This window comes from Artemia franciscana, chromosome 5 (genome assembly GCF_032884065.1).
Source record: "Artemia franciscana chromosome 5, ASM3288406v1, whole genome shotgun sequence".
NCBI classification, from domain to species: Eukaryota; Metazoa; Arthropoda; class Branchiopoda; order Anostraca; family Artemiidae; genus Artemia; species Artemia franciscana.
Window position 1 is genome coordinate 49,240,069 of NC_088867.1, and position 26,291 is coordinate 49,266,359.

Genomic DNA, 26,291 nt, shown 5'->3' on the forward strand with positions numbered 1-26,291 from the left:
TTTTCCTTGGAGTCAATCCAAAAATAGAAGCAAGTCTTGCAGAATAAAAAACAAATTATAAGTCCTGGAATTATTATAGATAGTAAATTCTCAACCTTTGTTTTCAAATATTTGTTTCATTATCTAAGTAAACAAGACTAAAAGTATAAACTGATGTTTTCCATTAATTTAGTATATTATTGCTTTGATCGACTTACAATGTACAGGTTCTATTTTCTAACAATTCTTAACTTGGCGTTATCTCTCCCATTTGGTAAGCCTTTCAGTTGCTTTTAGAACCTCAGGTGGCTTGAATTCTAGTATTACTTTTGAGATTTTTCCTTTTATGATACAACTTCAAATGCCGCTACTAGTGGCAGTTATAATACTACTATTTGTAAGATAAAAGAAAAGAAAAAAACAACAACTTCCTTATTTATATAGTTCTACTAGGAAGCAATACTTATTATTGTTGTCATGTCAGTGGTCATCTAATCAAGAAGTGATATTCTATAGCAATAAAAATTGAAAACATTGAAAGCAATGAAAAAAAATTGAAAACAAAATTAGAAATCATAAATCTGGAAAAATAGGAGCTAGTGGCTTAGTTGGAGATGTTTCCATACCCCTAGTCTAAAAATCTAAAATATATATTTGTCGATTAACAAATTTAGTAAATAATTCACACACCCAAGAAGACTTTTGGGCCACGCAACCATCCCGAAAACACGTTTTTTTGTAATTTAAATGCTTTATATTTATCGTGTTGTAACTTTATTAATTATACGACACGTTATGACAACTTGTCATTGGAACATATTAGCTTGGAAAGCAATTTTCATGGATGAATTGGTCATAACATGTTGATAGAGCGAAGGACGTGAGGAATTTAATTCTTTGGACAAAGTTTCGTAGAGAAGATTTGGTAATTAGTATGATTATGACAGCATAAAAATATCAGAAAAGTGATTATTGCGATGATAACGATTAAAATGGTAGTATTTTTCACGTGATTGTAGCGAAAGATCAATATGAGAAGGAAAATATTCAGTCAGCTCTAGTTGAAAATCTATTAATATACCCACTAATGTTTCTAAATTGGAAGGCTGAAGGGAATCACTATGACGTTCGAGGTCGAGGAAAATAGAGTCACAAATTCTGAAAAAGAGTAAGAAGTTTTCAAACTCAAGTAGAATACTAACACAAAAAAAAAAAAATCTATTAATCACAATAGTGGTGTGAAGATGGCATACCAATTACTTATAGAAAGACACAAGCTCGTTCGCCATCCTCAATGGCCCGATCTGGTAGACTAGAACCAATTCAGGACGATGGAGGGAACGTGTCTAGTATATATTAAGTAATCGTGACATTCACTTGAAAAAAATTTAAGCAGGCTTTTCTTAAAATTAACTTTTTAAAAAGGTTTTGAAAAAGAGCTCTCCCAAGAAACGCAAAGGCTGAAACGCAAAAAACGCCATATAAAACTTAAAATCAGCAGAAATAAATTTATATAATAATTTAAACAGAGAACGTTCAGATATTACAGCTAAGAAACAAATGAAAACCAAAACCGAAAAAAAAATTAAATTAAACGATTATAGCAAAAATAAAGATAACAGGTACCAATACAGATTAATAAATAAATCTTCAAACGAGTAAAAATTGAATTGAACGTTTAAGTCAAACATAACGAAAAAAAATCACTACAAACAGGAGATTGGCTATTGCCCCCTACTTAACCTTGAAAGTATAAAAACCTATTGTGTCATTTGTGTTTAATTGGAAACTATATGTGTCTTGAACAATGTGCTTTTGTTTTTTAAAATATCGACAACAAACAAACAATATATCGCTATAATAATCTAGATGACTGGTCAGAACTAATGAACATACACTGAAAATTTAATATATGATTATATTAGTTCCTGGCAACTAAGCAATTTAAGATCTCACTGCGCTGTAATTTATATTTTAATTTTCAATATCAGAATATAAAAGAAAATATTTTTAATGCAATCCGTATTATTTTATGGCTGTTTTTTTTTTTTAACTTTTTCTATGACAATCAAGCTATAATTTATCTTGCTGCACACTATTTTTGAGCTGCAAACATTTTGTTATTTTTAAATTTCGTTGTTTTTCTTAGGAGGAAAGTTCAACTCGAAGCAATATCCTTGGGAACAGGGACCATATCTACAAGGAGATATCAAATTGACTGAAGAGCAGGCAAAGAACGGACTCCTTAACGAACGTTACAGATGGGTTGATGCTACGGTTCCTTACGTCATAAGTGGTGACTTTAGTAAGTCCTTTAATGTCAGATACATCTAGAATAGCATCGTTTTTAAAGTAAATACTTATTAAATGATCTTAAGGATGTAAAAAAAAACAACATTGTAAATGTTTTAATTTTTACTTTAATAAATAGAAAACTATTAAAACTTTAAGGAATAAATATCAGTATATGTATACTAAGATGAAAATCCACAGTCATTTGTTTTTTTCTTTTTCAGTAAAGTGTAAATTGTATTCTGTTCTTGAGAAGAAATGGGGGTTGTCAGTTCTAATCTTGATAGTTTTTGCTCGTTCTGTTATTTGACTGGCTTATTTATTGCAATTTTTTATCTTTTTGGGTTACATTTATTTATTGACGGCGATTTGTGATAGTCTTACACTTGGAAGATTATATGAGTTTATTTCTACTGATTTTTGGTTTAACGGAGCTTTTTTTTTAATTTTTTTTGAAAAACTTGTTTCTGGAAAAAAGTATATTTATAATTTTTTGTTTTGTATTTACATAGTCTTTTTCATAAAAAAGAAAATATATTTTATACCTTTTCAGGTTTTCTATAAGAATCCATCGTTTGGCTTGCTATTTGTATGCTGGAGGAATTTTCTCTACAACTTTTAATCCTGACACACATAGCATTGTTTAATTTAATTATATTCCTCCTCAAGTTAACCCTAAAAATAAAACTCAATACCATTCCCAATTAATTCTATCTATGCTCTTTGACAACCTGGATATACTTATACTATTTTAACTTATTTAAGTTGTGAGAGCAGAAGTAGTAATAGTAGTAGCCCGGAAAGTTTCAAATTAATACCCCCAGTCGTTTTCGACACATTAATATCGAGTGTTTTATTGGCAACCATATGCACAGTGCCTTTTGATTTAGTTTTAAAGCATACTCGTCCATTTGCATAATTTGAAGGGGGTTGACATATACAATATCTCTAGAGATATACTTACTGGACCGTTCTACTATACTTAATATTTACTTAAGTCCCGTCCATCCTCGTGGGACGTTTTGGGGCCACTCCTTTTGACAGGGCATGAACTAGGGCTCGGTACGCTATTCCATCGTGTGCAGTTCGAGTCAACTCTACGATGCGCTTTCGGTCAAAGTTTTTATTCCACCCCTTGTGAGGTCTTCTTCGCGGTCGAGATCCATCTATTGTTCCTTCGAGGGAGATTTTTGGTAGACAGTCGTTGTCCATTCTTTTGACATGCCCGAGGCATCACATTTGTTGTAGTTTGATTTTATTTAGGATTGTGTCGAAGGACTTCAGCCGTCTTCGCACTTCCTCATTGGTCCACGTGTTCAGTGTAGGTGATTCTTGTGATGCGGCGGGGACATCTAATCTCGAATGCAAGTAGGTTGCGCTCATTTTCAATCTTCAGGGTCCAGGTCTCACACCTATATATAGCAATTGGCACAATCAGGTTGTTGAAAAGTTTAACTCTCATTTGGTTTGGCAAGTTTCGGCATTTCCAGATGTTTGTGAGTCTCTTAAAACTGGAGCTAGCAAGAGCTAGGCGGCGGTGGATGTCAGAGGTATGACAATTGTCCGCTGCGAGGAGAATGCTCAGGTAGACAAGTTGGTTGACCGTTTCAACTGGATGGCTAACAATCATTATAGAGGGAGACGCTGCTTGTTTTTGGCGAAACGTGACCATAACTTTCGTTTTTTTGGAGATAATTTGCATGCCAAAAGGTTTTGTGGCTTCGTTGAGGTAGTCTGCTTATCTTTGGAGATCAGGGGCTGTTGAAGAGAACTGATCGATGTCGTCCGCATAGGTAAGCTTTTCGGTTCAGTCGGCCTTGGCCATGCGGTACCATTACATCTCTCCTTATTACATTACATCTCCACTTACCCGCGACTATGAGCATATCTTTCTTTGGTGGTTGCTCTACTATGCTGAACAGAATCACCTTCTGAAAATTTTTACTGGATGCGTTTGGAAAATGAATGGGATTGGGAAGAGGGCACCTTGCCCTCAATCTCTTTTTACTCTTGAAAAGAACAATAGAACTTTTAGTCTCTTAACGAATTAGCTCCTTTAAAACTTTCAATGATATTTCTAGATATTATAGAGTGGCACTAACAATGATATTGCTTATATGGCTTCCTGATAGCCAGCATTCATATAGTCTTTTCGTTTAATTGAAATCCCCCCAAAACTCTCCCCAACAGCTTCACCTTAATACCATCTACGTCATTAGTTACAGAATTTATAGTGGTAATATTAATAGTATATAGCATACACATAGTGCCTTCTGGCTAGTTAATAATCCACCACAACTTACCCTTAAAGGTCTAACTTATTGATGTAGGCCGTTCTTGAGTTATTGTTTTGTCACTCTTTTGAAAATCAACATGCTCATTGTTCATTTTGATTTAGTCAATTATCTTTTTTATATCACTTGAGACTTTCACCTTAGTACTCTTAGCCTCCGTAGTAGCAATGGTTTTAGTAGCATTAGTAGAAGTACGCGCATATCACCTTTGGTTTCTTCAACATCCCTTCAGCACACGCTGAAAGTTTCAAACTAATACCATCAACCACCCCTGAAGTATTTCTGATGCGTCCTCTTGACAACCTGCGTGCGCATAGTGTGTTTCAAATTAGTTCCATATAGTTTCAATATTCCCCAAACTTTTCTCCCTAATACCCTTAGTTTTAGTAGCAGCATTAGCTGTAATGGTTAGAATGAAACCGGTTATTGTTTTCTATTCATACTCCTGAAAATAAAATAAAATCAAGCCTGTTTCTTTCTTCTTGTTTTTTCTTTTTTTTGATCTAAGACTATGTGCTTATTTGTAATCTAATACATCCCTATTTCACTTTACTACCTATCTATCTTGCCTATTAGTCGACATTCCGTAGCTTTCCAGTTTTCTAATTTCTCACATACATAAATTTTTTCTCCTAGTACATTTTATCGGCCTTTTCATAAAAACTTTGTTTTTAACAATTTCCCCATCCATACGATTTTTACTTATCTATTTACCAGACAACAATTTCAAAACTCTCATTCTAGCAACCCACGGCGGCAAGGCTCTGTTTCCCATCCATATAACATATTACATTAAATACAAATTTACAATGTTTATACTTTTTTGTACTTTAAAATACTTTCACTTTTCCCCAGACCTTTCGCCCTAATACTCCTAGTTTTAGTAGCAGTATTAGTAGTAATGAATAGAATCAAACCGGTTATTGTTTTCTTTTCGTACTCCTGAAAACAAAATAAAGAACAATCCTGTTACTTTTTTTTTCTAAGACTCTCTGTTTATTTGTAAACTAATACATCCCTATTTCACTATCATTTCCTTTACTTTACTACCTATCTCTCTTGCCTCTTAGTCGACATTCCGTAGCTTTCCACTTTTTTAATTCCTCGCATACATAATTTTTTCTCTCCTAGTACATTTTATCAACCTTTTTCCTATTTTTTTCTTTTTTAACAATTTCCCCATTCATGCGATTCTCCATCCATTAGTTTACCATACAACAATTTCAAAATTCTCATTCTAGCTACTCACAGTTTTAAGGGGCTGCTCCCATTCATTAGGCCTACAACATATAACATTAAAATGCAAATTTACAATGCATATGCATTTTGTACTTTAAAATACTTTGACTTTTCTTGAAATACTTTTATAATACTTTTCACTACATTTACATGAATAAAGAATTTAAATAAATAACATCATTTTTTTCCATCACATTTCGAAACAGTTTACTCTCTCTGGGCCTTGCGTTGTAGGATAGCAACAACAATCCTCAAAAAGTTTCCCAAAAATCAAACATTTTACAATCTCGGTGAATCGTATCCCCCTCAACGTATAAAATAAATTCCACTATTTTAAAATAGATTGCAAACGATCATCAAAAATGACTTCAAATCTAAACTCTATAATCTAAAAATTCCTACAAAATCCGATACTATTTCTACATTCCCTTAAAATATATTCAATCTTAAAACTCCATATTAAATTTTAATCAAATAACGAACTCTAAACTCAAACACTTGATTAAAAGTTTGCAATATTCACATTAAATTTTACATATATTTCATAAATATATATTCCGTTTTTTTCACAAAAAATCAAAAACTCCTTTTTCTCTTCTACCTAAATCCTTACCACACATTAAAAAATAAAAATCATATAAATCTAAAGCCTTAATTCTTTAAGCCAAATATGTTTTTCTCAACTCTCCTTTTTTTTTTCCTTTTTAACGGCACATCCTTACCCACCAAGGCACAAAAACTATTCCGTTCTAGTTTAGACCAAAGACATCCTCAATTTTCTTACACTTCATAATCCTTACCGTTTTCCATTCTGTTTAAATACGATTTATCACATCATAATATTATTTCTGCTTTTCTTTTCGTGTCCACGCGTAATAACAAAATTACGATATTACATACACTATTGTCCTCATATAGGCCTCATCATCTACTTTAGGTACATAGCGCTCTCTAAGTTAAACTCATCTTTTTTACCTGTAACACTTGCTAACAACATCCTCAGTCCTACCATATTTGTTTCTTATTTGTCACATTCAAACATTGCGTGACATTACGTTTCTAGTTTCTCTCGTATAGTTTACATAGTCCATTACTACCACTCATATTTATCTTTACTTTCGACTCTTCCTTGGTTATCAAATTATGCATAAAGAAAAACATGTGTTCTTTAACTTTTGGTGGCAGCAGGCAACTTTCTAGTAGCATGTAACTTTTGTCCACCTCTTCTTCACTATGACTACCATTTTCAATTATTTTTAGTGGAGGAAACTGTTTCTTCTTTTCATAATACTCCTTAAATCTTTCTTTAACAATATTACATTTTACTCAAGCGAAATTCCTAATTTTTCTATTTCATAAATTTATTCAAATGCTTTATTGTATTTCGGTAGATGTTTCTTTTCTTTTCTTTTCCACATTTCATTTCAAGCTCTTGTCAGTGATTCTTTTTCCTTATCATTTGTTCCAAGTTTTCCTAATAAAAAGTTCTTTCATCTTTTATTCCATATGTATGACATGAGAATCCCCATGGTATCTATATTTTCTGTTTTCAATTTAGTTGGAAATTTTTCATTTCATATGTACTGGTAAATTGCACTCACAATATGCGTTAGATGTGTCTTTTTGGTTGCGAAACAAAGGACAGATGCCATAAAACTGAGCAAGCAAAGAAATTCACATACTGGGCCTTCTGGTGAGCAGTCAGACCTTTTCCATATCCTTGTCTAAGGGCATTTTTGAATTTTGATATTTTGATGCCCCTCGTTTTTTGGAAGGTAAAGTTCAAACATGCATACCTTTCTCAATAACCTATACTACATGTAAACAATGAACGAATTACCTAACTTACAGCCCTTGCCCTGAGGACAGTGGGAGAGGTCAAAATCCCCAAAGACATAACTAGTGGACCTTCCAATAACGCTGAACAATATAGCTTTCTTCAAGTTTTGATCTTATGGGTTTTGAAGAATGACGGGCTTGGGGGAAGGGGGGCTGGTTGCCCTCCATTCAAATTTTACTCTTAAAAAGAACTTCCGACTTCCAATCAAAAACTTCCGACTTAAAGTCGAATGAGGACCATTCAAAGTTTATACGATCACCCATTCAATACAACCTTATATGCCCCAGGGCTTAGCTTAGAACCCTAGATCCTGGAATCTGGGAGGTTGTTTCTGCCATGCACTCATTGTTATATGTTCTTTGGACTATCATGAAAAAAGACCATCCCATAATTTCGATAGGATATGTTTGGGGAAAAGAGTGTGTCGGAGGGGGGGGGGCTAGTCATCCTTCATCACTTTTGACTCTTAAAGGGGAACTAAAACTCTATATTTTTCAATCAAATGAGCCCCCTCTAAAGTTTGCACGATCACCCCTTCCATAAAACCCTTATATGCCCTAGGGGCATAACTTATAGCCCTTATTTCCATACTTTGGGGGTTGTATCAGCCTCAAAGGCTTTGTTCTGTGATTTTGACTATTTTTTTTTAACAAATAGCCCTCTCAAAAGTTCTTTCGAATGAAGTTTGAGAATAGAAGACGTGAGGGGGGTGTATAGTTGCTCCACGATCACTTTGACTCTTAAAAAGGGCAAATTAACTTGTGATTTCTAATTCAATGAGCCCCCTAAAAAGTTTATACGACCAACCTTTCCATAAGAACCTTATATGCCCCCCAAAACACAACTTGAATTCCTTGCACTGAGGGCTGTGGGGGGGGGGTTTCATCCTTAAAGACGTAATTACTGGACCTTTCAACTATCCCGAAGGAAATGGCAATCCCACAATTTTGATTGGATGTGTTTAGGGAAACGATAAGCGTGGGGGGAGGCTGGTTGACCATAAATCTCTTTTGACTATTGATAAGGGCACTAGAACTTCTGATTATCAATCGAATGAGCCTCCTAGAAAGTTTATATGACCACTCTTTCTATAAAAACCTTATGAACCCCAGGGAATTGCTTACAAACTTTGCCCTGAGGGAAGTGGGGGGGGTTGTTATCTACAACGACACAATTTCCGGATATTTAAACTACGTTGAACAAAATAGCTATCTCAAAGTTTTGATCGGATGTGTTTGGGGAAATGTTGGGCGTGGAGGGGGGATTACCCTTCAATCAGTTTCGACTATTAAAAAGGACTATAACCCTTTCAATTTCCGATCAAATGAGCCTTTTTTTAACTTTCCACGATAGCTCCTTGAATACTAAGTGCCCTGGTCTAAAAAACAAACAAACACATAAAAAATAATTCTTTGTGCCCACTTCACTATTCACTTAGGCAGGGCCAATGATAAAATACATATGATAAAACGCTGCCTATGATAAAATACAAATTGAACCAAAATAAGGAAAAAGTTCTATAAGGAAAATAGAAACCCATTAAAATGGCGATAAAGACGCTTGTCCAAAAGTGGAAACATGAAAAAGACATGAGGTAATGAATGAACTACATTCTACAAACTGCACATTCTCATTTAAAACAAAATTGGTGTAAATGTATAAAAAAAACTATTTGTGAAGAGGATGAGAAAGAAACAGAAAAGGGGAGAAGAGAAACGAGGTTGTAGTTAATGAAATTAATCAAACAAATGCAAAAAAAGTTGTCTTTTTTAGCCCCTGAGCAGCTGGCCATAATTGAGGCATCATTTGAAGAATATCACACCAAAACATGCGTCAAATTCGTACCTCGGACCGATGAGCGAGACTACATCGATATTAAAAGTGATCAGACAGGATGCTGGTCATACGTAAGTTGTGCTTTATAATTACTGTAATAGTAACTTTATTTGTTACCGTTCCCCAGAACAAGTGCAACCATTATATTTTCAAGTAAAGGTCTCCTCTTTATCTGTTGTCATCTTTTCATCTTATGCATCTATATAAGAAAACTTGATTTACAAAAACAATAAATAAAAATAGAATGGCCAATGCCGGTGATTTCCTAATGCTTCCATAGCTTGTTCATCTAAATCTTACATTGTCTTTTTATTTAACAATACAAAATTCCCAATTTCTACCACAATTGAAAATGTTGTTTGTACCTAACTCTGGCAATTAGCTGCATAAAGTAATTGTATACCGTAAAAAGAGGCTTGAACTTATCCATGGACGGTCTACATACACTGATAATAAGCTGTTTGAGAGCCACTAATATGGTAAAGGAGATTGATTTGTTGTTGTTTTTTAATTTGCCTCTTTTTTTAATTCAAGTATTCTTGTCTTTTAGTTTATTGTTGTTTTTTTTTAAAGGCCAGTAAAAATATTTCAAAAAAATATTACACAGCAACCATAAGTTAGTGCAACGCTAAATCACTGGAGGCAGACAAAATGCCAAACATTCCTCTTGAATCCTAGTGTGTTTAAGGCTCTTTCTTTGGCAACACCTTATGAAAACACACAAAGTTTTAGTGGGGGGGGGGGGGGCACAAAGACAAACTAAACAAAAATACTTTTTGTGCTAAAATTTTAAGACATAATGCGGACACGGTTAACAAGTATCTTCATTTTAGGGGGAGTAGGACGCCAAAATCCTGAGAAAATTATTTTTAGGCTATTTTTATGAATAATTCATTATTTGTTTTTTCTCCAAAAGATTAGTTGACAACGAATAAATAAATGTATTTTGCTTTTCTTTTATTTCATTTATAAATTTGTGTACTTTGAACCAATTAGTTCTTATATGTCTTCACAATTTTGAACTTTCTTAATATAGGTCGGTCGAATTGGGTTTAAACAAGTGGTGAATCTTCAAACACCGGAATGTGAATTCTGTGGAAGTTGTGTCCGATACACTGGGACTCCTATCCACGAGCTTATGCATGCCATTGGTTTCCATCATGAGCAGACTCGATGGGATAGAGACGACTATGTTACAATCTTTGAGGAAAATATTGATCCAGGTATACAAGTGCTTATTTAGCTTGGAAACAGAGCCGTTCCCGGGGTGACAACCGGGTTAGCTGCCCCGGGTGCTGCAGTGACTGGGGGGCGTGGTCAGGAAATTGCCCACTTTGATCAAATTTTTCACTTTAATTCATTTTTTTTGCTTGTATTTGAGTCAGGGGAAGGGGGCACTGTAATTACTTTTCCCCAGGCACCAACAACCCTATGAACGGCTCTGCTTGGAAACTATACCTTGCTCGTTTTAGATCATGCTAAAAAGGCTTCCAGGTTTTCTCCCTATTAACTGTGCTTCAGCAACCCTTTAAAAGGCTTTGGAAAAAATCCAATAAAGTTTATATACACTTTTTTTTACCAACCATATTCCTTCTCTAAGAATGGATTCTCCGAAATGCCTATCGACATATTCTTGTCGATCCCACTAGTCAGTTAGAATCCAGTAATACTACAATAAGGACTATACAAAAGATAGTAAAAGCTTGTAGGGACCTTACGGCACTTGGTATTGCATGGAGATTATGCATTTGCGTCTCCAATTACCGAAACAGCAAGAAGGGGGGGGGGGGAAGCTTACCATGCTTTAGAAAATGGGTTTTACACGCCCCTACATGCAAGCAAGACGCATCGCAAGAATTTTGTGACTTCTTCGACATCGTCTGTATTTTCCTTGTTCAAATTGTTTCTTTTCCTTGTTAATTTGGAAAATATATTTTGTCCCCCTCCGTAATTTGTATGAATTAACGTGACTAAAAGAATCGCCAAGAGTTAGAATTCCATGGCTAGGTTGATAGGTTCAGAAATATCAAGTTGTTGGGAAACCAGAAGTCATCTTCATATTCTAGAAACAGGTATTACTTAGTAGGACCTTATAGGCAAAGTTTTTTTTATTTAATTTACTGATATTTCAAACCCACATTTATGGATAAATTGGCCATCCAAAATCACATCATGTTGCCTCCAATAAAAAAGTTCCGGGTATCCTTGGTTTAGAGCTACAAGGCTACATGAAAAATGACAGCAAATAGTGTGGCTCGAATAGGAATGTAAAATAAATATAGACATTTCATAATCATCACCAGCAGATACATTTATTTTTTTCCCTCAAAAGTTGCGTCATTTACGTTCTGGATTTAAATGAAATAACTAATATATAAGGAATAACCCTGATACATGTATAACCCAGATACAATAATGCAATGATGTATAACTAGTATATAAGGAATAACCCTGATACATGTATAACCCTGATACAATAATGCAATGATGTATAGCTAATATATAAGGAATAACCCTAATGTATAACCTTGATACAACTCTCATATACTCAATAGATATAACAGGGTAGATGGTACGTGTCACTCTCATTCATTTTTTTGAGTGAGAGCCCCCCCGCGCGCACAAGTCGTTACGCGCCATATTAGTTACGTGCCATTGTAGTTGTGTCCCTATGTCCCACCTGTGAATATAGATATATTTATATATATATATTATGTTTTTAACTACGTAAAACTTGCGAATATACAACATTCTTTGCTGTCCCATTGTCTGTGCATATAAATAGAATGTCAGGTTTAACGACTCTTGAACATGCAACATATAATGGTCCATGGGAAAACAATCCGTATTCAGATCTATACCTCATGATTCTAATGATTGCCCTTGAGCTTTGTTGATGGTGATTGCTAATCGCTAATCGCCATCGTCATTTATATATCCCCCTGAGCCCCCCGGAGTCCCTGTTGTAGTTGTGTCCCTGTGTCCCGGTCGTCATTTGTGTCCCGGTCTGTATATACATTCGTTTTCGAATTGGTCTTTTTTTAGGTTTTAGTTTTTTACCTTTAATTTGTGTCCCGGTGCTTTGTTGATGGTGATTGCTGCGTCCTGGTCGTCATTTGTGTCCCGGTATCCAAGTCTGTAATTTCTCTTTGAGTGTCCCGGTCGTTATTTATATTCCCTCTGTCCCGGTCGTCATTTGTGTCCCGGTCGTCATTTGTGTCCCGGTCTGTAATTTCTCTTTGAGTATTTTTTCTTTTTAGTATTTTTTATTTTTTTACATTTTTTCTTTTTTCGGTTTTCTTTTTCTTCTTTATTTTTCAGCTTCACTATGAAATACATATCGCCGAAGCTTTATTTTTTTAACTAAAATCTGGTAGGCATTGATGACCTTATCCAAGTCAAAATCCCAAACCCAATCATTATCGCTATCATTTTCAGTTTTGATATGTTTTGACTCTCGCTGTCCAGGTGGATCTTCATCTAACTGCGCGGTTTTGCGTTCTTTAGCCTCAAGCCTGTTTCCTTGCTGTTCTTTTGATTCCTCGGCATGCTTTCTTTTCTGACTTTCTCTATCAGCAGCAAGTTTTTTGGCATAGACTCTTTGAGCATCTTCATCGGCTTTTGCCATTGTAAGTTCATCAGTCATTTTAAACTTAAACATTAATAGATTTCTACGTGAACATATATGTCTTAAATATCTTTAATGACGTCAACGTCATAGCAAAAATAACGACAACTAATTTCATGACGTCAGTCAACACAGAAACATGACGTCACCTGATCCACAGACAGACACACAGACAGACAACTTATTTTTATATATATAGATAGATAATGCGAAGAAAAAATATTTATCAGCTATAATTATTAGCCCTTATAATTTGTCTTTTTAGATATGTTCTATAACTTTGACAAGTATGATGAGGCTTATATTACTGCTTATGGGCAACCATATGACTGGGGCAGCGTGATGCATTATTCTGAGTACTCCTTCAGCATCAACGGAGAACCTACTATACTTTCAAAGGTAAAAATGTTATATGGGGAGTTGAGCATCTCTGCCAACATTTCAGAACTTTTATTTAACTTTGTTTGTTAAAAGGACAAGAGCTAATATCTTTAAACAATCAAATACCCATTTAAAGGTACGGCATTCATGTATATGAACAAGTAATGTATGGCAATTGATAGTTAGAAGGAGAGGCAGGCGTGGTCTTGGAATGATTCTTACGAAATCAAATTTTTCATGATATGAAATGTTTTTAATTGTTAGAACTGGCTTGTCTCTTATTTAGTAACTTACATCTTATTTCAAATGGACTTATTGAAACATGTCATAGGAAAATGAAACATGAGAATGATGATTTATTCATGTTGCATTTTAAAAGTATCAAAATGAATTCGTTTTTTTGGAAATAGAAATTAAAGCTAAGTTTAACGAGAAACAGTGCTCCTTAAAAACATTTTCATGTAGCATCTCATCTTTTTTTTCAAAATAAAACAGTTTTGTTTGGAGATAGCATTTAAAGTCTTGATGGGCTGACAACCACAGTGGTTTATCAATGATGAAACACTAAAACAAAGCATTAGTCAGAGTGCCAGATTCTGTATCGTGCACCAACCCATGCCGGGAGGTACAAAAATGCTGAGGACGGATCCTAGGGTAGTCAACCATGCTGAAAACGAATATCGTAGGGCGCATGTTCGCCGTTGGGGCGTTTCTGAGATATAGGCCAAAAACACCAAATTTAGCCTATAACTAAGTGTGACGATTCAGGATTTTTTGCGAGTTATTGGGTTGAGGAATCCGGCGTAATGTTATATCAATCGAAAGAAGAGATCTAGATCTACAAGAATATGATTTTTAAATTGAAAAAAAAACACTGTTTTTTCTCTATTTACTGCAGTTTCAAAATAAGTGCTGTAAAATTCGACAAATATCGCAAAGAAAGGCTAAAAACTTGAAATTTCTTCAAGGTAAATTTTTTTTTTTGATATTCGAAAAGAAAGTGTATTTAATTTCGTACAATTTGAGCTAAAAACATGTAAACTATTTTTATTTTTTTAACGTCTGAGATTTTTTGTTTTTGTAGTGTCACTGAAATGATCACTAGCCGTATCGTGAAAAGGGACATAATACTTTTTTTTTCTTTAAAGCGTAGGAATACTTCAAACTTCCTAACTGTTTAAAATTTTTAACCTTTACTGAAAAATAAAAATAGGTTTAAAAAAGATGTTGACTAAAAAAAACGTTTTTTTTTAGAATGGACGAATAAGTTTTCTGGTGTACTAAGGCGTCTGCAATTACCTTTTTGGGACCTGATTTGCCAGTAATACGACTGAGCTATTTACTACATAAAAGAATTTTACTTCACAGATGGATTCAGTTGGCGCATTGGAGTTGTCTTACTCGGCCTACCCGTAAAATTGGGTAATAGCAACTGATTAGGGACCTGTTGTAATTAAAAGTAAAAGGTATCAAATAAAACTTTCACAAATATTCCTCATTTTCTTCTTCCGAGAATTCAAATGGGGCAAGGTTAGACTCCCTGCATACCCTCCTCGTTCCACGGCAGGAGTATAAGATGCAGCATCTTTTCATTTCTGAGCAGCTACAGTCTTTCCTGCGTCTTTCACTTTTGCATCTGCAGTAAGATTCCAGGCTTGATGCTTCTTTACAGCTTGAGACGACCGCATCTACTTCCCCTTCAGCCATCTTCCATCCAAGGAGGAGTGGATCTGGAATGCTTGACCGAGCCTGTACTGACGACAAGATTATCCATGTAGCGAATATGGCTCTTCTTATGCATGGCTCGATGGTGTCGTCAGAAGGTGGCAGTCTTTTTACGTCTTGTTTCTGGCACCGAATGTAAGCCCTTACACTGGCCAGTGAATTGAATCCGGCCTGTTTTCCATACATTTCAATGACCAGGAATTTTGATAGGTCGTAAACTTCTCTAAACGCGTCGACTGAAAGCTTTCCTTCTGCATCCTTGATCCGCTCCGTCACAGACACCATTTTTGAGGCAAAAGTTGAAGACACCGCGGTGTTTAAGAAAGAAGCTTTCCCGACGCCGAAGAAAAAGTTCGTTGTGTCACAGCCTGGCAGACAGTGCACGAACGGTAACAAAAACTGCTCCTCTTTGGACAAGTGGACTCCGTCCGTCGGTTCGTGTACTGGGATAATGTAAGTCGGGAACTTCAAGAAAAGTTAGCTCAGTCCTTCACCTTGAAGCTCTTCAAAAAAATGTACACAGGCTACTGCCACGTCTGTGGCGTTGGCTTGCACAACGATACTACGATGCTACAAGCGTAACGGCTAGCTTACTTTGCATGTGTCATAGGGCGTTGGTCAGCCTCTTCGTGGCTGGAGGACAAGCATTCCTCGTAGTAACAGTGTTTTGGTAAAGTTGGACAGCAGCCAAGGTTGACCAGAGACACTTTGAATCTCTCCTTGAACCCACCTGAGTGAAAAAGGTTGAGTGCATTCGGAAGCTTATCACTCATCTACTCCCAGGTTTCATGCAAAATTTCGAGGAGCCGGCTTTTAGACGCTGAGCTTGCAAGTACGGCATCCCATTCTTCAATTGTGCTAAGAGCGGAAATCTAGAGGGTTTTCCCTTTCCCTCGTCGGAGTCTGCATGCTGATTTCATGAAGATCGACTCTCCGGTGTTCGTGAGCTTCCCAAACAGCCCGTTGTACCGATATGCGACAATGTAGACTTCAGGAATACCCATTGGAAGATCATTCAGCAATGATAGAAGCAATCTTTCCACGAAGGATTTGACTGGGTAGAGCCTGGCAGGCCGATATGACCTTATCTTGGACATTAGGTCAATGATGTGTACTGTAGCTGATGTTGTTTCTTTGGATTTCAAAGTCGCCGGCCAAGCTGAAAGTCCTCCATTTTTTCTTAGCCAGTTCAACAGCACAGCTTTGTTCCCCGACCTCATTTTTCAGCCAGAGGATGTCTTGGTTGATTGTTGCGGAAGATGTTCAAAAATTGAAGCAGGAAAAGGAAGAATCTCTTTTGTGAGGATCTTTGCAACGGCTTTCTCCTTTTCTTCGCCGTAGCTCAACTGAGCAGTAATGATTTTCTTCAAGGCTGTTACTTCAGAGCTCAGGAGATCGGTTATAGGGACACCCTTTACTTTCTGAGTTTTTCTCTCTGAAGGGAAAGTTCGGAGTGCAACCCTTTTCACATCGTCTTTCCTGTTGCACAGAAAGTCCTCAACCACCTCTTTCCCTTTTGTGGCTACGCAAGTTATATCAGAAACAATCTTCTCATCATCCACAACTTCTGACGTCACAATATTCACTAGGTCAAAGTCCACTCTGCTGAACGGATTGCCACATGTAGTGAAAATTTCTCGAACTCTATCTCGTGAAAGTTGTAATCGCGTCGTCGTCGACTGATTGTCTTCGTGATATTTCAATGTCTATGTGGATACGTTGACTACTTGCAGGAAACCATTGCTGATGGCTGCGGAAATTGTTAAGGTAAGAATCCAAGCTTCAGTCTGTCTCTCATCCATTTGTTTTCCTATTATTCCGGCCGTTGTCTTTGCATCCTTGTTCACTGTACATTCCAGTATCTTATTGGAACAGGTGGCCGTGAACCTGGTGTGCTTTCTTTTCACTGCGAAGTATCCTTTCATGAGCTTCCTGTGCACATCAGGAGAGGTTTGTGGTAAACTTCGCATGTCATATAGGTACTGTATGAGACATCTTGCATACTGAGGACGGTTAGCCACCACCAAGTATGGCAACATCCGAGCAGTTGCTGTCAAATAAGACTCCCAGACACAGTCTCGTTCAGAATGATATTGAATTGCATCGCTATTTGAAGTATTTCCAAGAACTGCCGCCAGAATGAAAAAGTGGGTGACGCATTTCGAAGGGTCTCGAAGGCATTCATTGGAGCCAAAGTGATTAAGGTATCATTTGCCTTCTGAAGTGGAGTTCGCGCGTTAGCACCGTTTGCCAATGAAGTCCTGAATAATTCAATGGCACTACCCAGCTGGTCCAGACGGGATAAGTTTTCTTGTCCTTCAGAGTAATGCTCTTCAAAGGACTCCCAGTAGACGGCTAGCAAGACTTCGTAAAGTATGCAGTAGTTATTAATAGCTTGGTAGTAGCCTTTCCCTTGAAATACCTTTTCGCATGTACCAGGTAGCAGCAGCTTTGCCTGCGCTATAATCTCTTTGACTCCAGAGCTGTCCATTATCTTACCAACTGCCTTGAGATAGTTGAGCAGGAGGTGGAAGCCTCCCATCCGTAGGATTATGTTTTTGAAGTCATCCGGGTATTTACTTTTCACTCCCTGTGCTAGCTGATAAATGAAGAGATCTTGCGTGACCACCGTATCGTCACATCCGACAGCTGTTGCATTGTTGCATTATTCGACTGCTGCATGGTTGTTTGGTGCTTCATGAAGGAAAAGCAAGATATTAGATTAAATATTGACAAATCAATTTCAAATCACAGATGTTCCATTTGACAAGCATTTTCACTAGAACTGGAAGTTTCAATACTAAATCTGATTGATCAATGGAACATGCCTTTTGATCAATCCTTATAAATCTAAATTAGTCAGTATCACCTAGTTTCTTGTAATATTGAATTTTGTAAATTACTTTCATTAAGTCTCTTACTTCTGCAAAAAAAATTTTACACTCATTTTGCTAGCCAACTTTACAACACGAAAAGTGCTTTTAAAAATTCTATTTCCTTAAAAAATGTTTTTTGATCTTCCAAATTTGTGTCATATTCTTCATTATCATCCATCAGCAAATCAGTATTTGCGTCAGAATCACATGTTGAATCAGCCTGAAGTAACTGTTGTTTTTTTTTATCTTGGCCTACCTAACTCACTTTTCTTTTTCATCTTCTGCTTATCAATTTCTTCTGCTTAGCTTATCAATCAACTTCCCGCTAGGTAGAAGGTTACGAAACAAAATTCATATTATCGGGTATTCTCGCTAAAAAAGTTGCAGACCCCCCAGATATAATGATTTAAGCTTTTTTTTTCTTAGCTCAATGTGTTTGGAATTGAACGGGCTTTCTTTTTTAATATAAAAAAAAACTTTATCTTGAAATAATTTCGAGTTTTTAGCTTTTCTGTTTGAAATTTGTTGACAAAAATCTGATTTTTTTTTTAAACTGCAGTAAAAAGTGTACTATTTTTATTTTTTTTTACAAACAAAAACCATATTCGTGTAGCTCCAAGTCTCTTCTTTCTATTGATGTAAGAGTACGCTGCATTTGACCAATGTTATCTGTAAAAAAAAAAAATAGAATCATCGAACCCCGTTATAGGCCAAATTTGGTGTTTTTGGCCTATATCTCAGAAACTCCCCAACGACGAACATGCGCCCTACGATATCCTTTTTCAGCATGGTTGACTACCATGGGATTCACCCTTAACATTTTTGTACCTTCCGGCATGGGTACTAATCGAAATAAGCGAGATACAGAATCTGGCGCTCTGACTACATGGCTCCGGCAAGGTAAAGCCAAGTAATGGGTGCTGCTGACGGATGCCCAAGAAATGCCTCAAATCGCCAGCTTATCAACAGTAAGTTGTTTGTAGATTCGTTTTCACAGATCGACCTGAAGTTTAGAGTACGAGGTCGTTAGTGCAATGGAACATGAGAACGATGATTTATTCATGGTGTATTTTAAAAAGTATCAAAATGAATTTGTTGTTTCGAAATAGAAATTAAAGCTAGTTTTAAGGAGATTATAAGGAAATGGGAACTTCCTGGTAGGGTGTAAAGAGGGAACCCTTGAATAGATTAGGTTGGAGGAGGAGCGTGCGTAGCTGTGTTGGCCTCAGGCGGCTTGGTGCTGCAGTGAGTTATTAGTAGTAGTAGTAATTTAAGGAGAAACAGTGCTTCTTAAAAACATCTTCATGTTACATCTCATCTTTTTCAAAATAAAACAGTTTCATCTGGAGATAGCATTTGAAAGGTCTTGACGGGCCGACAACTACAGCGTTTAATCAATGATGAAACACTAAAACAAAGCGTGGCTCTGGAAAGACGAAGCCAAGTAATGGGTGCTACTGCAGGATGACCAGGCAATGTAAATATAGCTGCTGTTCGTTAGTTCATTTCTGCTTTTTCTAGGTTTTAATATCGCTCTTAACTTCGAAAAAAAATTGAGTTTGAAAATCATTTCTTGAATTATACCACAAGAAAAAACAAATGGTGGCCAGATTTAGTGACTGGCCAATCCAAACTTAGCCAGATCCAAATTTAGCCAGATACCAAACGAAATTATTTGCATCGATGCGTTAATTTTTAATTTTATAAACCTTTTTTGTCTGTGATTACTATCAAAATTATTGTATTTTGATATGCTTTCACAGTTAAAAAAAAAAACTCGCGCTAGTTTTCAATATTTGTCAAATAATGTCTGATTGAAGTGTCTAGCACAATAATGAAATACAAGTTATGATGGTTAAATCAGATTTTACTAATGAAGAATGATCCTCCCATTCCAATAGATTACAGGTAGTGGCGTCAATGGGGCGGGGGGGCTGTTCCTGTTCAAGATTAATTTTAAAAAACTCCCGAAAAAGAAGTTTTTCAAAGTAAAGTAAAGGCCATATTAAACTCAAGATTAGCAGATATAAATACCTGTTAAAATTTAAACTCAAAACGACCAGAAATTACTATTAAAAAATAAATAAAACCCAAATCGAGCAGAAATCAAATAAACAATTATAGCAAACGAACATACAATAGGTACTAATATCAATGAATAAATAAATCTTAAAACGATTAATTCTTAAATTGAATATGCAAATCATGCTTTAAACGAATAAAAATATATTACTATTGAAGTGTTAATGAAACCCAAACAGAACAGAACTTAAATAAACAATCAATGCAAACAAATATACAATAGATACTAAAATAAATGAATAAAAGAATCTTAAACGAGTGAAACTTAAATTGAATATGCAAATCAAGCTGGAAACGAACAAAAATCCCTACAAACAAGAGCTTGGGTATCGCCTCTTTCTCTCACCATAGAAGTCTAAGAATTTCTGCGTGATTGGCACTTTACTGAATACAAATCATATTACAAATATTTTCTTTTGTAATTAATATTGAAAATAAACATTGACATTACAGTAAAATTTGAACTGATGAGCTTTCAGCAATTAATATCATTATACCATCAAATATTCAGTTATATTTATTAGCTCTTTCTAAAATTGTTCAAGACGAATATAGTTTCACTGCAAACAAGAGTTTGGATACCGCCCCTTCCTTAACTGTAAAAATCTAAGGCCTACTGTGTTATTGGCGCTTCAATGAAAACGAATTTTATTACAAGTATTTTCTTTTCGAGTTAATACAGTATTGAAAAAAAATCAGTGAAATAAAATCTTGAACTGATGATATTTCAACAATTAATATCAGTGTATATCAAGTATTCAGTTGGATTTCATTTATACTTTCCGAGACTGTCCAAGACACATTTAGTTTTCAGTAAAGCGCCAATTACACAGTAGGACAATGACATTGAGAGTAGGAGGCGATACCCAAACTCTTGTTTGTAGTGATTTTTGTCCGTTTCAAACTTTGTTTGCATATTCAATTTAAGTTTCACTCGTTTTAAGATTTATTTATTCGTTTATATTAGTATCTATTGTATGTTTGTTTGTATTGATTGTTTATTTAATTTATGTTCGGTTTGGGTTTCATTTCAGCTTCAACAGTAAAATATTTTCGTCGTTTTAAGCTTGATTTGAATGTTCAATTTAAGCCTTAATCGTTTTAAGATTTATTTATTCATTTATAGTAGTACCTATTGTATGTTTGATAGATAGATAGATAGATAGATAAATAAGTGTATTTTAAAGCCAAATATACAGCCATGAACACAGTACAATAACATAAACGAAAGACACAAATAACATAAACTTGTATCAGCGATCAACATAAAACGCTTAAATGAAAAACTCCATTAACCTAATATTAGTGCATAATACTTGAAAAAAAGGTCATTGAAAAGAACGCTTAACACTCGGAAAGAGACATAAATAAAACATAACATTTACATTATACTGACATTTTTTTATTTATCTATTCATTATTATTTTTTTTATTGAACAAAATTTCCAGATAGGCTACCTTACTACTCTACAAATAAACTGAGGCGACGTACTATTTAAGACACCTGGAAGTATCAACTTATTATTTCCAAATATCCCTTCCCTTATCGTAGAGAGCCCCTGGCACCGGCTTAAGCAATGCACTAAATAATCCTCTTTAACTCTGCAAAGCGGGCAAGTATATCTGTCTTCATCTGTCATTCACCTTTCTTTCTTCTGATACGTTCATCAAAGTATCAAAATTAGTATCAAAGTAACAATATCAGAGTAGAAAAAAAAATAACAAAGTAAATAAAGCATCAAAGTAAACAAATTATCAAAGTATCAATAAGTAACTTGCATACCTTGTACCGTAAATCGAAGGTGCCTCGTAAATCACTAAAGTGAACAACGCCTGCCCCCGAGCCCTGTTGTGTTTTGTCCACACCAGAGTTTTTGTTATCTGACCTTTTAACTATTTAAAAAAAAATTGCTATTTCAAAATTTTATCTGATACATTTAGGAAAAAATGAAGTGGGGGAGGGGGTGGCTGCCCTCAGATCACTTTTGACTCTGAAAAAGTGAACTAGAACTTTCAGTTTCCAAAAAAATCCCGCTCTCTCTGGAGTTTATACGATAATCTCTTTAATAAGAACCATATGTGTATATATGCCCAGGGCATAACTTACATATCTACTCCCGGGCCCTTGGGGGTTGTGTCAACACCGGAGTTTTTTATCTGACCTTTGAACTATTTTTAGCAAAATGGTTATCTCAAAATTTCTATCTGATGCATTTGCAGAAAAAGGGCTTGGAGGGGGACAGCTGCTTTCTGATCACTTCTGGCTCTTAAAAACTGAATTAGAACTTCGAATTTTCAGTCAAATGAGCCCTTTCTAAAGTTTATACGAGTATCCCTTCTACAAGAACCATTTATGCCCCAAGGGCATAAAATTCGACTTCTGCTCCTGGGCCATGGAGGGTTATGTCGACACCGGAGTTTTGTTATCTGATGTTCGAGCTATTTTAAAAAATGTCTATCTTAAAATTTTTACCCCAAGGGTTAGGGAAAAAGGGCGTGGGGGTGCTAGTTGCCCTTGGATCCCTTTTGACTCTTATAAAAGTGAAACAGAACTATCAATTTCCAGTCAAGTGAGACCTCTCTGGAGTTTATACGAGCATCGCTTCCATAAGAACTATATGTGCTCCCACGGCATAACTTACCACACCTGCCCCTGAGCCCTGGGGGGTTATGTCGACACCAGAATTTTTATTATCTGACCTTTTAACTATCTTAATAAAATCGCTATTTCAAAATTGTATCTAATGCATTCGGGGGGGTGGGGTGTTCTATCTGCCCTCTGTCAGTTTCGTTCTTAAAAAGTGAACTAGAACTTTCAATTTCCAATCAAATGGGTCCTCTTTAAAGTTTGTAGGATGATCCCTTCCATAAGAACCGTATATGCCCCAAGGGCATAATTAACAGCGCCTGCCGGCGGGTTTGCGTCGACAACCAGAGTTTTGTTATCTAACCTTCTAATTATTTTTAACAAAATGGCTATCTCAAAATTTTAATCTGATACATTTTGAGAAAAAGGGGGTGGAGGGGTGGGAGGGTGCTAGCTGCCCTTCGATCAATTTTGACTCTAAAGAAGTGAACTAGAACTTTCGATTTACAATCAAATGAGCCCTCTCCGAAGTTTATACGAGCATCCCTTCCATGAAAACTATATATGCCCCCAGAGCATAACTTACAACGCCTGCCCCGGGCCCTGGGGGGTTGTATCGACACGAAGTATTCGTTATGTGATTTTGAACTATTTAAAAAAAAATGGCTATCTCAACATATTTGTTGAATGGGTTGGGAAAAAAGGGCGTGGGGAGGGGCTTGTTGCCCTTGGATTTCTTTTAACTCTTAAAAACTGAACTAGAGTTTTCAACTTCCAATTAAATGAGCCCTCTCTGAAGTTTATAGGAGCATCCCTTCTTTAAGAGCCATATATTCCACCAGGGCATAACTTACAACGACTGCCCCCGGGCCCTGGGGGGTTTTGTTGACACCATATTTTTGTTTTCTGACCTTTTAACTATTTTTAACAAAATGGCTATCTCAAAATTTTTATCTGATGCATTTGGGGAAAAAAGGGTGAGGGAGTGGCTAGTTGCCCTCCTATCTCTTTTGACTCTTAAAAAGTGAACTAGAACTTACACTTTCCAAACAAATGAGCTCTCTCCAAAGTTTATACGAGTACCCCTTCTATAAGATTCATATACGCCTCAGGGCATAACTTATAACACCTGCCACCGAGCCCTGGGGGGTTGTGTCGACACCATAGTTTCTGTTGTCTAACCTTTTAACTATTTCTAACAACATGGATATCTCAAAATTTCTATCTGATACATTTGGAAAAAAAAGGGCAAAGAGAATGGGGGGGGGGGGCTAGCAAATCCTTCAATCTCTTTTGACTCTTATAAAGTGAACTAGAACTTTCATTTTCAAGACAAATGAGCCCTCCCTGAAGTTTATACGAGCATCCCTTCAGTAAAAATAATACATAACCCCAGGGCATAACTTACAGTGCCTGCCCTCGGGCCCTGGAGGGGGGAACTATTGACACTGGGGTTTTGTTATCTGACCTTTGAACTATTTTTAACGAAATGGCTATCATAACTTTGTTCTGATGCATTTTGGGTGCAAAGACCGTGGGGAGGGAAGGCTGCCGTCCAATCCCTTTTGACTCTTAAAAAGTGAAATTCAGCTTTCAATTTCCAATAAAATGATCCCTCTAAAGCTTATACGAACATCCCTTCCATAAGAACCATATATGCCTTCAGGGCATAACTGATAACACCTGCCCCAGGCCCTGGGGGGCTGTGTCGACACGGGATTTTTTTGGTGTCTTACCTTCGAACCATTTTTAACAAAATGTCAATTTTGAATGGGGGGGGGGGGGCTAGCAAACCCTTCAATCTCTTTTGACTCTTATAAAGTGAACTAGAACATTCACTTTCAAGACAAATGAGCCCTCCCTGAAGTTTATACGAGCATCCCTTCAGTAAAAATAATACATAACCCCAGGGCATAACTTACAGTGCCTGCCCTCGGGCCCTGGAGGGGGGAACTATTGACACTGGGGTTTTGTTATCTGACCTTTGAACTATTTTTAACGAAATGGCTATCATAACTTTGTTCTGATGCATTTTGGGTGCAAAGACCGTGGGGAGGGAAGGCTGCCGTCCAATCCCTTTTGACTCTTAAAAAATGAAATTCAGCTTTCAATTTCCAATAAAATGATCCCTCTAAAGCTTATACGAACATCCCTTCCATAAGAACCATATATGCCTTCAGGGCATAACTGATAACACCTGCCCCAGGCCCTGGGGAGCTGTGTCGACACGGGATTTTTTTGGTGTCTTACCTTCGATCCATTTTTAACAAAATGTCCATCTGACAATTTTTGTCTGATGTTTTTGGGGAAAAAAAGGGTGTGGGGGGCTGTCCTCCGATCTCTTTTGACTCTGAAAAAGTGAAGTAGAATTTCAATGTCCAATGAAATGATTCCTCTCTGAAGTTTAAACGAGCATCCCTTCTATAAGAACCATATTTTCCCCCTGGGCTTAACTTACAGCGCCTGCCCCCGGGCCCTGAGTGGTTGTATCGACCCCGAAATTTTTGTTATGTGATCTTTGAACTATTTTTAACCAATTGACTACCTCAAAATTATTGTCGGATGTACTTGGGGAAAAAGTGCGTCTGGTGCTAGTCTTCCTCCGATCACTTTTGACTCTTAAAAAGGGTACTAGAACTCTTGATTTTCAATCGAATGAACTCCCTTTAAAGTTTATATGACAACCTATTCCATATGGAGTGCCTCTGGAGGGGGGATGATAAAACATTGGAGCCGTATGGCCTTTACTATAGTCACCGCTATAGTGTTGCCTTTGATTTGTTTAACACTATACATTTTGAAAGATACTTTTTGAGGGCTATTTAAAGTAAAATAACTTTTTGGTATCTACAATGAAAAAGCGAAAAAATAAATTTGCCCCTACCAGAAATTTCAAAATACTTTTCCAACCCCCCTACATTTTTGTGAATAGACACCACTGATTGCGGAATCTCGTACTCTTTATCAATCCAGGTGATATCAAAGCAAAAGCATCACGTTCCAGAGTAAAGAGTGAAGATATGAAAAGATCGGGGTGGTCGAGGAGCTTGCATTGCTCTGTCTCCTTGAGGCTGCTTTATGATGTAATAAGCTGTCAGTAGTTCTACTAACAGTGTGTTTATATTATGGCAAATGATTTTATTTTTATCTGTGCTTAAATATATATATATATATATATATATATATATATATATATATATATATATATATATATATATATATGTATCATTTAGAATTTTTTTTTCCTTTTAGCCTGAGGGTACTCCTCTTGGTAACGATGAAGGCCTAACAGATGTCGATGTTGCAAAAATAAACGCCATGTACAACTGCTAAAATATTTTGTATTGTCCAAGAATAAATGTTTTATAGCAAAGGTTTCCTATTTATACCAAAAATAGGAGTGGGATCATTACCACCTTAAACAGTCTAAACACTAGCCCCTGAAACCTCACAAGCCCTTAACATTCATAAATTAGCAGAAGTGTTAATCACAGCAAATCCTTCCAATATAATTTTATCCCTCCCTAAATTT

General features: G+C 36.2%; 2 protein-coding genes across 2 annotated transcripts in view; both read left to right on the forward strand.

Moving 5' to 3' along the window:
• Positions 1 to 26,291, forward strand: part of LOC136027528 (zinc finger MYND domain-containing protein 11-like) — a 447,024-nt gene that overhangs the window by 261,256 nt on the left and 159,477 nt on the right. The gene's annotated exons all lie outside the window — the stretch shown is intronic.
• LOC136027529 (zinc metalloproteinase nas-7-like) lies at positions 153 to 26,132 on the forward strand. The gene is made up of 6 exons (XM_065704880.1): positions 153 to 253; positions 2,129 to 2,284; positions 9,418 to 9,551; positions 10,517 to 10,703; positions 13,374 to 13,507; positions 26,012 to 26,132. The coding sequence occupies exons 1-6, from the start codon at positions 154 to 156 to the stop codon at positions 26,090 to 26,092; spliced, it is 792 nt and encodes a 263-aa protein (XP_065560952.1). The 5' UTR covers position 153; the 3' UTR covers positions 26,093 to 26,132.